We start from the raw sequence: 15277 nt of genomic DNA, 5'->3' as shown, positions 1-15277 counted from the left end.
AATTCTATACATTTTTGCATTTAATTGTGATAGATATTAATCATTTTCTTGATTTTTATAGTCACAGATTATGATACCTATCTAATCTCATAAAGCTAGTAAATGGCAGAGAATGAATTTGACTCCAGAACTTCTTTTCTCATAGTACTGAGAAGGATTTCCCATTTATGATCAAGAAAGAAGCAACTAGCATAAAGTACTTTTGAGTGCTTCATGAAATTTTGTATTAGAAAATTGGAATTTGAAAGTCTTTCACTTTCATTTGTACTTAGTGTATTAGTAGGAATGAATCTATTTCCTTATTGACACATGAGATATTGTAGTTTGTGTTCATATTCCTAAAACTTTGCATTTCAAAAAAAGGAAATGACTTTATGGATGAATTTTGTCCTTCCTTCTTCTGATCCTATCAAAATTAAGCTTGCTTGCAAGATTGCTTACTTTTTGAGTGACTGAGCTGAGTAAGAGATCTTGTGTAAAATTGTCCTTTATATCTGGATTTAAATAAGCATCTTTTGGAATAACAGGAAAGAGGGAGAAATAATGGGGAAACTACCTTCTTATCCATTTTACCTCCTCTCAGTTGATTTTCTCAATTGATTGCTGTTGAGATGAAAAATGGATGAATAGACAGCTTTGTTGGGAAGGAAAATCTGGTTAGGTACTTGAGTTCTTGGAAACCGAAGAAAAGCAGAAAAGGTAGATGGAAAAGCAGCCAGGAAATTTGTCACTTAGGAAACAGGAGAGTTTGAAAGATAGACCCTGGAGCAAGCCATCTTCATGGGGGCATAATTGGACTAATTCTGTTTTGAAAGGATGTGTCCTGTGGTTATTTATTTTATTTTGCATTATTCATATAAAAATATCACTAATACTGTAACAGTAAATTCTCAGATAAAGAATTTTGGAAAATTAGTTGAATAGGAAAGACTGCAAGTTGCTTAGGAAGTAGAAGTTTATGGAAATATGATTGGGTTGCTCCAAATTCAATAAATTATATTTATAATACAGTGAAAATTGTATGTACCTCAATTTAATTTGAATAAAAGTACTGAAAATATTTTCTTTATAAAAGTACAACTAATTATACAAGCAATGACTCAACCCATAGAGGCATATAAAAAGTTTTAATGTTCTTCTGATCACATGAATGCAGTGCCCCTACTGTTTGTTTTAATTGTTTTTTAAAATATAGACTGAAAGAACATGGTGGGAAGGATAATATGTTATGGAAATGGGTTCTGTAGCAAAGATATTATCTTAAAAAAACTTAAATGCTACATGTTAAAGATTTCTTTTTTATGACAAGAAATTTGCTACTTAAAAAAATTCCACATAGAGTTATTAGGCCAATTTTTGAATCATTGCAAATATGAACTTTGCTATTCCTTGCTAAGAGGGTATATTGAGAACATGAACCTATTTTATATTGTTGTATAAAATAGGTTAAGAAAACTGAATTGGTAATATAGATAAATCCTTTATATTTGAGATTATGTCATTGATTATGATATATTCAGCTTTTAACTGTTTCTCTGCTTTGAAGATTCTTAAAAGTAACTTTACTGAGGTGTAACAGACATTTGATAAACAGCATATATATAAGAATGTAATTCAATAAGTTTTGAAATGTGTATGTTCTCATGAAACCATCACCCTTAAACATTTCCTGGTGCCCTTTATAATTTTTTCCTTCCTGTCTCTCCCCATATCCCACCTTCTACTGCAGGGCTCCCATCCATCTGCTTTCTTTCATTATAGACATATTTGCATTTTCTAAAGTATTATGTAAATGAGATCATACATTATGCATTCTTTTGTGGAAGGAGGGAAGTCTGACTTTTTCTTAGTAGCACTTTATCCATGTTAGTACGTGTATTAATAGTTTATGTATTTTTTGGTGCATGGATACTACACTATTGTTGTATATACCACAATTTGGGTTATCTGTTCTCCTGTTGATGTGTATTTAGATTGTTTATGGTTTTTGACTATTACAAACAAGGCTCCTCTGAACTTTCATGTACATATGCTATTCTTTTGGGTAATTGCCTAGGAAAGTAACAGCTAGATCATATGGCCTTTGCTATGTTTAAATATTAAGAAAGTGCTAAGCTCTTTTGTAGTTTTATTGGTTAAAATTACTACCAACAATATGAGGGGTGTGAGAGTTCCAGGATCTTTATGTTCTTATAAGAACTTGGAATGGTCAGTCTTTTGATTTTGACTGGTTGTGTAATGGTATCTTGTTGTAGTTTTAATTTGTATCCCCCTAATGACTCTTGATGTGGAACATCTCTTTAAGTGCTTATTTGCCATCTGCCTATCTTTTTGTAAAGTGCTTAAACTGTGAGTGATATTATCTCTTATTTTTCTGTTGACATTTTGTATTTATTTTCCTAATCAGAGGCGAGAAGTTTATTAGTTTTATTGATTGTCTTAAGACAGCAACTTTTGGCTTCCTTGAGTTTCCTTATTGTTTTTCTGCTTTCTATTTATTTCTACCCTGGTTTTTATTATTTCTTAAGTTTTGTTTACTTTGACTTTAATTAAGATATAGGCTTAAATATAATTTTCTGATATAAGTTATTGCTATAGAATTTCCTGGAATGATGCTTTAGCAGTATCCTACATATTCCGATATATTATATTTGTAATTTTGTTCAGTTCATAATACTTTTTATTTCCCATTGATTTCTTTCTTGACCCACTGGTTATTTGCTATTCAGTTTTCAATTGAGGATTTTTCAGATATACTTATTAAATATTTCTAATTTAATTTAATTGTGGTCAGAAAACATAGTTTATATGACCTGATTCTTTTTTTAAATACTTTTTTAGTTGAAGATGGACACGATGTCTTTGTTTATTTTTATGTGGTGCTGGGGATCGAACCCAGGGTCTCATACATGCAAGGCAAGTGCTCTACCACTGAGCTACAACCCCAGCCCTATGACCTGATTTTTTAGATATATTGAAACTGATTTTGTGCCTTAGGTTTGTTTATCTTGATTGATGTTTTGTATGTACTTGGAAAGAATGTGTTTTCTATGTTTTTTAAAATTTCTGTGACAGAATAGCAGACAAAAACTATTTAAAGGAGGAAAGATCGATTTTTGGCTACAATTGCAGAGATTTCAGTCCATGGTCAGCTAGCTCCATTGCTTTGGACCTGAGGTGAGATAAGGGTGTGCTGGAAGAAAGCTGTTCACCTCACAGTAGGGAGTATGTGTGGAAGGGACCAGGGACAAGATTAATCCCCAAGTATAAACTCCCTTCAACTAGGTTATACCTCCTACAGTTTTCACCACCTCTCAATAATGACATCAAATTATAAACCCATCAATGGGTTAATCCGTTGATAAGATCGGAGGCCTTATGATCCAGTCATTTCCCAAAAGCCTCACCTCTGAACATTGCTGCACTGGAGACTGAACTGTAAATACATGAGCCTTTGGGGCATGTTCAGATCCAACCAGAACATCTACTAATATTGTTGGACATTTTTAAATGTCTATAATATTATTTAGTTGGTAGTGTTATTCAAGTCTTCCATGTTCTTCCTGATTTTATTTATTCTGTGAAGTATTGGGAGAGAGATGTTGAATATACAACTGTAATTTGTATTAAATAGTTCTGTTGGTCTTTGCCTCATATAATTTAAAGCTCTGTTATTAAGTACATAGTCATTTAAGGATTCATATGAACTCTTCATGTGTCAACCCTTTTTCTTATGAAGTCATCCTTTTAAGTCCCTGGTTTTATATTCACACACACACACACACACACACACACACACCACATACACACACATACACCCAGGGATGCTTAACCACTGAGCCACATCCCTAGCTCCTTTTTAAAAAATATTTTTATTTAGAGACAGAGACTTGCTAGTTTACTTAGCCTCAGTCTCCTGAGCTGCTGGGATTACAGGTGTGCACCACACTGACTAATATTAACATGGAATATCTTTTTCTATCCTTTTGTGTTTAACATATTTATCCTTTTATATTTTGGGGGCTGAGGACATAGCTCAGTTGTTAGAGTGCTTACCTCATATGCACAAGGCCCTGGGTTCAATCCTCAGCACCACCAAAATAATAATAATAATAATAATAATAATAATAAGATAAAGGTTAATATCTTTATATTTATAAAACATTTTTTATAGTTTTTTTCTTTTTTATCTATAAAAATTTCTGCTTTTTAATGTAGGTGTTTAGACCATTAATTTGTAGTGTTATTATTATTTTAGATATATTGAGACTGGTTTTGTGACTTAAGTTTATCTTGATTGTATGTATTTCAGATAAGTTTCCCTTACCTGAAATGGTTGGGACTAGGAATGTTTTTGATTTTGAATTTTTTTTCTTTATTGTGGAGTATTTACATACATATAATAAGATAACTTGGGGATAGGACCCAAATCTAAATATAACATTCATTTATGTTTTGTATATATATCTTGATGGTAACTTTCTATAATATTTTTAATATGCCTGCATTTTGAATGCAACCTTGTCATATGAGGTTAGGTGTGGAATTTTCTATTTGTGGTATCATGTTGGTGCTCAAGAAATTTCATATTTTGGAGTACTTGGGATTTCAGATTTTCTGATTAGGGATTTGTAACCTGTAATTAGGTTCATACCTGTAATTTTGTTATTTGTCCATCTGTTTTTTTTTCTCTTAATTTTTTTGGATTGAATATTTTTAATTCCACTTCATTTCTTTTATTGCTATATTATATATATCTGCTCCTGAATGGTATATGAACTTTATACTAGAGTTATAGTATAAACTGTCCTTTCTGCTAGTGTTACCATACATTTTATTTGAACTTTTAAAGCCTCAATAGATTGTTATTTTTCTTTAAATAGCTCTCTTATAAAGAGACTTAGGTAACAGAAAAATCATATATATTTACTCTAGTCATTTCTGTTTGTTTTTTTTTTTTTTTGCTTTGGGTTGATCCATATTTCAGTCTTCTATTTTTTCTTCTTCCTGAAGGTTTTTCTTTAGCATTGTTTCAGCTTTTTTATGTCCAAAAAGTCCTTATTTCCCTTTTGTGTATTTTCTCTGGGTGTGGAATTCTAGGTTGACAGTTTTAAAGTACTTTAAAGATGTTGATCCTTTCCTTGATTGTATTGTTTTTAAAGAGAAAGCTGTCATAGCAATCTTGTTTCTATGGGCACAAATGATGTGTTTTTCTATAGTGCTTTCAGATGTTTTTGTCACTACTTTTGAGCAGTTTGATTATGATGTGTCTTGGTGTCATTTTTCTCATGTAGTTTTCTTTCAAATTCTTTGGCTTCTTAGTTTTCAACAAATTTGGAAAATTTGGGCCTTTGTTTCTTATATCTTCTATTCGTTTCTTTTAGGGACTCCAATCTCATGTATGATTGGCTTTTTTCATTTTTTTAGTTCTTTTTTCCCCTGTATGTTTCATTTTGCATTATTTCCATTGCTTCAAGTTAACTATTCCTTTACAGTCTGGTTTTCATTAATCTTGTCCAGTGTATTTTTACCTCAGATATATAGTTTTTCTCTGTAGAAGTTCAATTTGTGTATTTTTAATATCCTTATTATCTCTAATTTTTAAACACAGTTATAATAACTTTAAATATCCTTGCCTGCTGTTTCTTACATCTGTGTCAGTTCTGGATTGTTTCTGATTGATAGTATTTACTTCTAATTTTAGGTTATATTTTTCTGCTTATTTGTATGTTATAATATTTGGATACTAGGTATTACAAATTCTTGTTGAGCGCTGGGTATTTTTGAATTTCTATAAATGTTTTCGTACTTTGTTCTGGGTCATGGTTAATTGGAAACCATTTGATCTTTTTGGTTCTTTATTTTCACATTTGTTAGTTGGGCCCAAAGCAGCATTTCTTCTAAGGCTTGTATTTCCCATAGATGAAGCAAGATCCATAATCCTCTACCTACTACTTTCAGAATTAGGAGGTTTCCTACTTTGGGTAGTGGAACCAGACACTTCCCAGGAGTGCCAAATACTGTCCTTCCATTCCTTTAGGATAGTTCTTTCCTTGGCTATAAGTATTTTCTTCCTAAATACTTAGGTGAACTCTCTGGGATTCTTTCGCCCCTCAGGTATTTTATTCAGTAACAGTGGCTGCTTTGTAATTCTTGGATTTGAGCTATTTCTCCTTTTGTTGGGTTCTGCCTGGGTCTACCTTCCCTGTCCTGCAACCTTGAATCTTTCTTAAGGCAGTAAGCTGGGGGAATATGAGCTTGACTGGAACTTTCTTTTTTCTTTTATGAAGCTTTTATAGTATTGGTTTGTCATATGACCTCAGTTTTTAGTTTATGTGTCTAATTCTGGACTGACTTTGAAAAAGAAAATGTGATTATTGTTTTTATTCTTGACTATGGTTAAAAGTATCATTTCCAGATTATTAGTATCTTAAAGTATTAATAATATTACATTGAATAATAGGCTTTTGCCAAGATATGTAGAATTGTGGCCTGATTCTAGTATTTGTTTTTTTTACAATGAGTATGGAAATATTAAATAATGAAGAATGGTTGATTTTTATATCATTTACCTCATTGTTACTGGAACTTTTTTCTGTTATTATATCTGCCATAAGCCATCATGGGTTTGTGACAGAGAACCTTGAAATATTAAGTAGCACATTGAATCTAATTTTTAAACCTGAGAGTCATGATCTCCTATAGGTGCTGAATACTTTGTTGAGGTCAGTTAAAATAATATTGGAGTTGCACCTGTATTTCATTTGCTCTTTGTTTGTTCTATTCAAATGGCAGTCCGAAGGATGAGTCCATCCACATCCTGAGTATGGATGAGAAGAACAAGTTGGGTGCCAGAATTATCAAGGCAGAGATGATGGGGAATTTGGTAAGACTCTTAAATATCTTTTTTTTTTTTTTTGGAGGGTAGTGATTAAATATTTAACTTCTTGTAAGTAATTTGGGTAATTCCTCAGCAGTGGGGATGTAGCAGACTTTCAAAATAACTGCTATTTATTTATTCCTTGAAGAAATTCTTAAACCTTTCTAGAAATAGTACTATCTTATAAATAAATTATCTACTTTCTCTATCAGATTTCTGAAATTTTTATTTATTTACTTTTCTGTTTGCTATATTCTTGTAATTATGGAATGTATTTGGAAGAGTTAAAGGTATGACTATTTTCTTTCCCATTTTTAGTTATTTATTAAAAATTCTCATAACAAAACCATTTTACCTAGAACATAAAAATTGAAATCTTAAATAAGTGATTAATTCATTTATTCAAAGTTTAAGGTAATATGTTTGTAGTTGATACTGTGTTAGATACTTTGTATAGTTTAACTCATTTAATTTCTGTAATATGTTTAAGATCGATTTACCTCAAATTAAATAGAAATAGTGATGATTTGATAAGAGCTGTTTTCATTCATTCATTCGTTCATTCATTATGAATGTTGTACTATTGTACTTACTTGTGTTATTGCACATGGTAGAACAGCAGAACTTTCCACTCTCTGACACAGTAGATTCACTTTTGGTAATGTGTGTGTACTCATCTTAAACTCAAATACTTAAGTGATCTTTAATTGATCTTATGAGTCACATAAATTTATTATTTAATTTGCTAGTTTATGGTTTGTTGCTTTCTATGTTAGGTGTTTTATAAATTTCTATAGTAATTTTTTAGAGTAAAAATGAAATATATTCATAATTTTTATCATATTACTTATAACAATGAAGAAAACAGTATTTTAAATGTCATGATGACTTCCTTGTAGCAAGTAACTGATTTTTTAAGTATTGAAAGCTTTAATATCTAAGGAATTATAAAAACTTCATTCTTGAGGTTACATATTTCTTTCATTATCCTGTCTCCCTCAAAATGTATGTCTTTAAAATGGTTTACCTTCAAATTGTAAACAAATGCCATAGGTACTTGAGAAGTTTGTAACTGAAATAAGTTCATTAAAATGTTATGTATTAGGCTGTGAATTGGTAATTGAAATTTGCTATTGGTTACATAGGGTTTTATTACGCTGTTTTCTGCTATATAAAATTCTGTAATGAAGAATTAAATGACATATCATAACTATTTTGCTTATTTTTCTTTTTGAAGGAATTAGCTGAACAACTTAAAGCCCAACTTGAAAAGGCAAATAAATTCAAAGAAACTGAAACACAGATATCATTAAAAAAATCTGGGGTAGAGGTAAGTAATAAAAGTTTATTTGCTAGCATATAATATATTATTAATTTTCAGTGGCCATATTTTAATTTGAGATATGTTAGTATCTGTGTCTGTGTTTATATGTGTATATTTGTTCACTTGTTTTTTAAATTTTATTTTCATATGCATTCTCTTCCATTTCACCAATATTTCTCTGTTAGAATAAAGCCTAGACCTAGGACCAAGGAGAGCTGTTTTTGTTTTAGACTCTGTTGCTTGACCTTATGTAAGTCAAACTGATCCATAAATTCTTTCCTACAGAGTTAGAGATTTCAATTGGATATCCATTCCATACAAGGCAAATTATTTTGTTCTTGTTCTTTATCTACAATACAAAACAGATAAAAACACTTATCTGCATGTCAGTTTCATTTGGTAGAGATGGAGAGACAATAAAATAATAGCTAAAAATATGATACAACATATTAGGAAATTATACATTCTGTGGAATGTAGTGGAGATTTTGAGCAGGTTGAGTACATGGGCCAATTCTAATTGAGTAAGTGACATTGATGCAAAGATTGGAAATAAGTGAAGGAGTGTGTCTGTGTATCTGAGTGAAGAGCTATCTAGGTATAGGTAATAAAGAATTAGAAGGCCCTAAGATATAATTTGTCTGATGTGTAGGAAGAACAGCAAGGAGATCAGTGCTACTGAAGTGGAATGAATGAGAGAGAGGGAAAGATTAGGGGATCCAGGTTGGAGACTGTGGGAAGCCAGATCATGTCAGATTTTGAAAAAATATAGTAAGGAAGGAGGTTTTATGCTGTTTGAGATGAGAAGCTATTAAGGGTTTTTGAGCAGAGAGTATTTTTTGATAGCACTGGCCTGCCTGTGTTAAAAATAGATCAAATGAGAGTAAGGACAGAAGGTGGAGTTCAGGTGTAGGCTCTTGCGATAATATAGATAAGAAAATGATAATAACTTTGACCAAAGTAGTAGCTAAGGAGATGGGTTGAAGTGAGTGTGTGTGTGTGTGTGTGTGTGTGTGTGTGTGTATTTCTCTTTATTTTGAAAGGAGAGCTATAAGGATTTTTATTTTCATGGTGGTTTATATTAGGATGTACTAGATGGGTAATGACTAAAGAGAGGAGGCAAAGCAGTCTTTAGCTTGAGCAGCTGAAAGAATAGGGTAGCCATTATTTGAGTTGTAGAAGAAAGGAACAGTAGGTTTTGGGGTGAAGATAGAGGCCTGTTTCAGATATATTGAGTTTGGATACTCTTTAGATGAGGAAAAAGTAGAGATATTGAGTGGGCAGTTGGATAGTGGGAGGAGCCTAAATTGCAGATAGAAATTTGGTACTTATTAGCATAATAGTATTTAAATTCACAATGCTGTGTGAAATAATCATGTATATAGAAGTTGAAGGGCTGAGATTGATGCAATACAGTGTTGAGAGGTTAGATGAATTAACTCACTTAGTTTTCACAATATTCCTTTAGGTACTTCATGTCATCAGCACAACTTTGTAAATTGAAAGACTGAGGCAGACATGAGTATATCAATATGTAAATCAATGGAAGTGTAACTGATGTGATTCTGCAAGCTGTATACGGGGTAAAATGGGAGTTCATAACCTGCTTGAATCAAAATGTGAAATATGATATATCAAGAACTATGTAATGTTTTGAACAACCAACAATAAAAAAAAAGAATAATACTATTCACAGATAATAAAAAAAAAAGAAAGACTGAGGCAGGCACACTTCCTCAGACATAAAAAGTAAATGAAGAAAATATTTAAATCAATAAAAGTACTTATATATCCATGATACTTCTTTGATGCTAAAAGATAAAATTCATAGCTGGAGAGTCACTTTTAAGACAGGATAAGGTTTATAGCGAATTTAAAGACGTGTTCTCAAAGATTAATTTATACAATTTACTATCATAGAGAGATCAGAATGTTGAGTTCCATAGAATTTACTTCAGGCTAAGATTATTAATGACTTATATAATAGCACAAAGAGTATGTTTATGAAATTTGCTATTTTCCCTAGGGTGTAAGAGCTAATATTTTTGAAATAAATTATTAAAAATTTCTCATATAGATATAGAAACTGAGAATGAGAAATTACAAGTATGATTAAAAATAGGGAATAATGAGGGATAGCTAAAATTAGATATGTTGTTCAGTCTCTCTTACATACTTTTGACCAGTCAATGTTTTCAACAATCCCGTAGTCATATAGTAGTTTTGTACTATGAAGCTTTCATTGGTTTCTTAGAGCCAAGCAAATTAAGTACAAGGTTTTCCACAGTATAGCTCCTATTTCCAGCCTTATCTTGGAGGCTGCTTACACACAGATAACATGTCTTTTGGCCATTTAGATATGTAGTATATTATTTGTCTCATAAATATCATCCTCTTGAAGCTTATCGACTTCTCAGTGTTTGTCTTTACATCTTTTATGATGCCTTTTTTCCTTATCCTCTTAAAAGATTGCAACTTTTTCCTCTTTTGAAACCTTGAAGACAAAAGAGTTAATTTTTTTTTTTTTTTTTAGTACAGTTTTAGGTTCATAGCAAAGGAGAGCTGAAGGTATAGAGATTTCTCATAGAACCCTACCCCTATGTATTTACTGTGTGCCCTGTTATCAACATCACCTACCATACTGGTACATTTGTTATAATTGATGAATTTACATTGATACATTATAATCCTCCAAAGTCTGTAGTTTACATTAAGGTCCTCTCTTGTTATTATATTCTACAGGATTGGACAAATGAATAATGACATGCATCCATCATTATAATATTATACAGATTGTTTTTATTTCCTTAAAATCTTTTGTGCTCTAACTATTCATCCCTCCCTATTCCAAAATTCCTAGCAACCACTGATCATTTTACTGTTCTCCGTAGTTTTACTTTTCCGGAATGTCACATGCTTGAAACCATGCAGTATGTATCCTTTTTAGACTGGCTTTTTTCACTTAATAATAATGCATTTAAGGTTTCTCCATGTCTTTTCATGGTTTGATAGCTCATTTCTTTTTAGTGGTGCATAAAAATTTATGGTTGATAGGTACCATTTTTTTAATCCATTTACCTGTTGAAGGACATCTTGGTGATTCCAGATATTTGCAATTATGAATAAAGCTGCTCGGAATATCTCTGCAAAAATTTTGCTTGGGTGTAAGTTTTCTATTTCTTTGAGTAAATACCAAGAAGTGCAGTTGCTGGATCATATGATAAGAGTATGTTTAGTTTTGTAAGAAAACTCTTTTAAGATTTTTAAAGTATTTGCTATGGCATTTATTCTTTCAAATTTATATTTATATACTTGTTACCACCTTATAGTGTATATCTATCTCTTTCCAGACTCTTGTCTTTTTTTTGTGTGTGTGGTGGGGGTGCAGGTACCAGGGATTGAACTCAAGGTCTCTCAACCACTGAGCCACATCTCCAGCCCCTTTTAAAAAATTCTATTTAGAGACAGGTTCTCACTAAGTTGCTTTGCACCTTGCTTTGGCTGAGGCTGGCTTTGAACTTGTGATCCTCCTACCTGAGCCTCCTGGGATTACAGCTATGTGCCACTTACCTTGGCCAGAATCTTGGCATTTTTATTAAAGGATTTTAAAAACTTGGCTGGACTTCAGGGGGTTTCTGAATCAGGCATATATTTTCCCTTTTGATTTAATTGTTGGAACAGTTATCATTGTAAGAAAAGTCTTCTTGAGATCAAGTACTATTTATTTCAAACAATGGTGGGGACATGGCTGTTTCACAGTAGTAGTATGGACACTTATCCATTCATCTGTTAAAGGGGACCTAAGTTGGTCCTATAGCTTGGCTGTTGTGAATTGAGCTGCTGTAAACATTGATGTGGCAGTGTCACTGTAGTATGCTGGTTTTAAGTTCTTTGGGCATAAAACCAAGGAATGGGATAACTTGGTCAAATGGTGGTTTCATTCCGAGTTTTGTATGGAATCTAGAGTAATTGCAACAATTTACAGTCCCACCAGCAATGTATGAGTTTACCCTTTACCCCACATCCTTGCCAACATTTATTGTTTCTTATATTCTTGATAATTGCCATTCTGTCTGGAATGAAATAAAATCTCAGTGTAGTTTTAATTTGCAAGGTAGTACAGACTTCACAGGAGTAGTGCTGTGGTCTCCAGAGTGACTTCCAGTTGGTGGGACTAACAAAACGTCTCATACTGAATACTCCATCTCTGCTTTTGCCTCTCTTTTTGAATAAGTATGAAGAAAAGGAAACATAATGATTCATAATTATTCTTTCATTTTACTTTACTCATATGCAATAGAATCAAAAATTTTTTTTGAGGGTAGGATTTTTTAATGTCTAAAGAGGCATTGAATGTGTGTTAGTATTAAGGAATACTTTGTTACTTGTATTTTAATATATTTATTGAATTTATTAGTTACAGAACCTGTTCTTTTTTATCCATTAAATATTATTGATAACGTTAATAAAATCACTTAACTAATCTAAGAAATATAACAGATTAAATTTTTTCAATACCAATGCCAGTGCTAGCTAATTAAATTCCCTTATATTTTTAAACCATTATTACTTTTTTTTTGGTACAAGGGATTGAACCCAGGGATACTTAACCACTGAGCCGCATCCCCTGCCCTTTTTATTTTTTTATTTTGAGACAGTTTCTGACTAAATTGCTGAGGGTCTTGCGAAGTTACTGGGGCCTGCCTTGAACTCGTGAGCCTCCTATCTCAGCCTGCCAAATTGCTGGATTACAGATGTGCTCCACAATTACTTTTATATATCTTATTCACTTAAGGATTTCAAAAGCCTTCAAAAGATTTTTTAAAAAGTTTTCAGAGCTACAATGATACTTTTACCTAAACTCAATATAAAAGGTTAAGTTTGATTTATTTTTTAATCTCAGGTTTGCAAAATTACTTAACCAAACTAAGGGGAATTTACTGTTTCACATTGGCTAAGATCTCTCCATAGAGGATTTTGGAAATTAATACACTTAACAAGTTTGGAATAATTGATGAGGGATTTAAGATCAGTATGAGGGACCCTAGACAATAAGGTTGAACCTGAGCTTGAGATTTTTGTTGATGAGAAATTTAAGATTACTATGTGGGACCCTGGAAAATAAGATTGAACCTGAGCTTGAGATTTTTGTTATGTGTCATTTCTTGTGGTCAAGCTCTGCTGGACTTCTCAAATGAACTGACCGTTTCTCATCTTTTGGTTGAAATCTGTCCTGTTCCATAAGATTTTATTTCTTATACCTAAAGTGAAAAACTTTTTTTTTTCCATAATTCTTTGTAGTTGCTTAATGTGAAATCAGATTTTGAAGTATCTAAGACAAGCAAAAGGAGGGATGTAGAGAAATACTGATGAATCTATGTAGTCTGAAAATGCTGGAGCTACTTTGTGGCTTGCAACACAAGGGAAAAAAATTGAAGCATATTTCTGTAGAATGACATGTGGCAATTCAGTAGAGTAGAATTCAAAATAGTAGATAAAGTAGAATTTCTATTTGCCAGTTGTTTTGGAAACTGTATAGGCCTTCGAAGGTTCAAATAAAAAGATTTTTATTCTAAGGATACTTTCACCAGAAATAAATATTTTCATCCTTGTGAAGATGAGATACTTGCACATCTGGTTCAAGCTTTTCTGGGTATATGTGTAAAACAAACCTCTTCTAACAGTTCTGACATAATTCTTTACTGCTGGTAAAGTAAGATTTTCTGTCAGCATCAGGACCTTAACTTACCTAACTTTCAAAGTAGTTTTGTTAAGAAATGAGGGTAGAATACAAAGTTTTTTATGCTACACAGAAATTTGATGACTTTCTGGAGGAAAATCCAGGAGTACTTCGCTAGAAATTTTACCCTTTCAGGGAAAGGAAAACCCCATTCATTAGAACAGTTGAACAGAAAGGAATTCTTCATTTGTTGGAAATGCTAAGTTATAGGAAGAAGATAAAATCTCTCATTTAAAAAATTCAATTTAAATTTATTTTTACCTTATGTATAAAAACTCAAAATTATACTTACTGGAGTACTATGTGATATTTCAGTACATGTATGCATTATGTATTGTTTAAATTAGGTTAAACATATCTGTCTCCTCTTTTATCATTTTTTTATGATGAAACATTCAAAATTCTTCCTTCTAGTTTTTTGAGATAGGTAGTACATAATTGTTATTTATACTCATCCTACTGTGCAATAATAGCTCACCTTTCCAGCATTCCACCAGAACTTCTTACTTCATTCTATTTTCAACTTCTATGAGATTGACTTTTTATATTACTGTACATATGAGTGAGGTGATGCAGTACTTGTCTTCTGTACCTGGCTAATTTCACTTTACATGATAGCCTCCATTTCATATTATTGCAAATGACAGGGTTTCATTCTTTTTGTAGTTGAATATTATTGCATTGTGTAAATGTGCCACACTTTCTTTATCCATTGATCAGTTGATGGACGCTTAGATTGTGTCCATTTCTAGGCTGTTATGAATAAACATGTTATGCATACAATAAACATGGGAAGGCAGATGTCACTATGAAAATATGTCCGTTGTGTATATACCCAGCAGTGAGATTGGTGGATTGTATGTTAGTTCTCTTTTTAATTTTTTGAGGAATCTCTGAACTGTTTTCCCTAATGGCTGTACTAATTTATATGCCCACCAGCAATGTGTAAGAGGATTCCATTTTTTTTCACGTTCTTGCCAGCCCTTGTTATTTTTAGTCTTTTTGTTAATAGCCATTCTTACTGGGGTGAGGTAACGCTGTAGTTTTGATTTTCATTTTCCTGATGCTTAGTAATATTGAGTATTTTTTCATAGACTTGTTGGTAATTTGTATTTCTTCTTTTGAGAAATGTCTATTTAGATTTCTTGCCTGTGTTTTAATTGGGGCTTTTAACTATTGAGGTTTGGAGTTCCTTTTGTATTCTGTGTATTAGTCTTTTGTCAGACGTGTAATTTGCAGGAACTTTCTCCTATTTCATAGGTTGTCTCTTTACTCTGATGACTGTTTCCTTTGTTGCCTAAACAATCCATTTTTAGGTTCCTATACTCTGAAAC

General features: G+C 32.1%; 1 protein-coding gene across 2 annotated transcripts in view; it reads left to right on the top strand.

Annotated features, from left to right (window-relative positions):
• Cwf19l2 (CWF19 like cell cycle control factor 2) overlaps positions 1 to 15277 on the top strand; it is a 102546-nt gene that overhangs the window by 38695 nt on the left and 48574 nt on the right. For both annotated transcript variants that reach the window (XR_013343499.1, XM_026399052.2), the window contains exons 9-10: positions 6796 to 6886; positions 8118 to 8210. Coding sequence is in view for 1 of the 2 variants with exons in the window: in XM_026399052.2 (XP_026254837.2) it covers positions 6796 to 6886; positions 8118 to 8210 (184 nt within the window). In the remaining variant the exon portion in view is untranslated. The remainder of the gene's footprint in view (positions 1 to 6795; positions 6887 to 8117; positions 8211 to 15277) is intronic.

This window comes from Urocitellus parryii, chromosome 4 (assembly GCF_045843805.1).
Source record: "Urocitellus parryii isolate mUroPar1 chromosome 4, mUroPar1.hap1, whole genome shotgun sequence".
NCBI classification, from domain to species: domain Eukaryota; kingdom Metazoa; phylum Chordata; class Mammalia; order Rodentia; family Sciuridae; genus Urocitellus; species Urocitellus parryii.
This window is presented reverse-complemented; position numbering and strand designations above follow the sequence as displayed.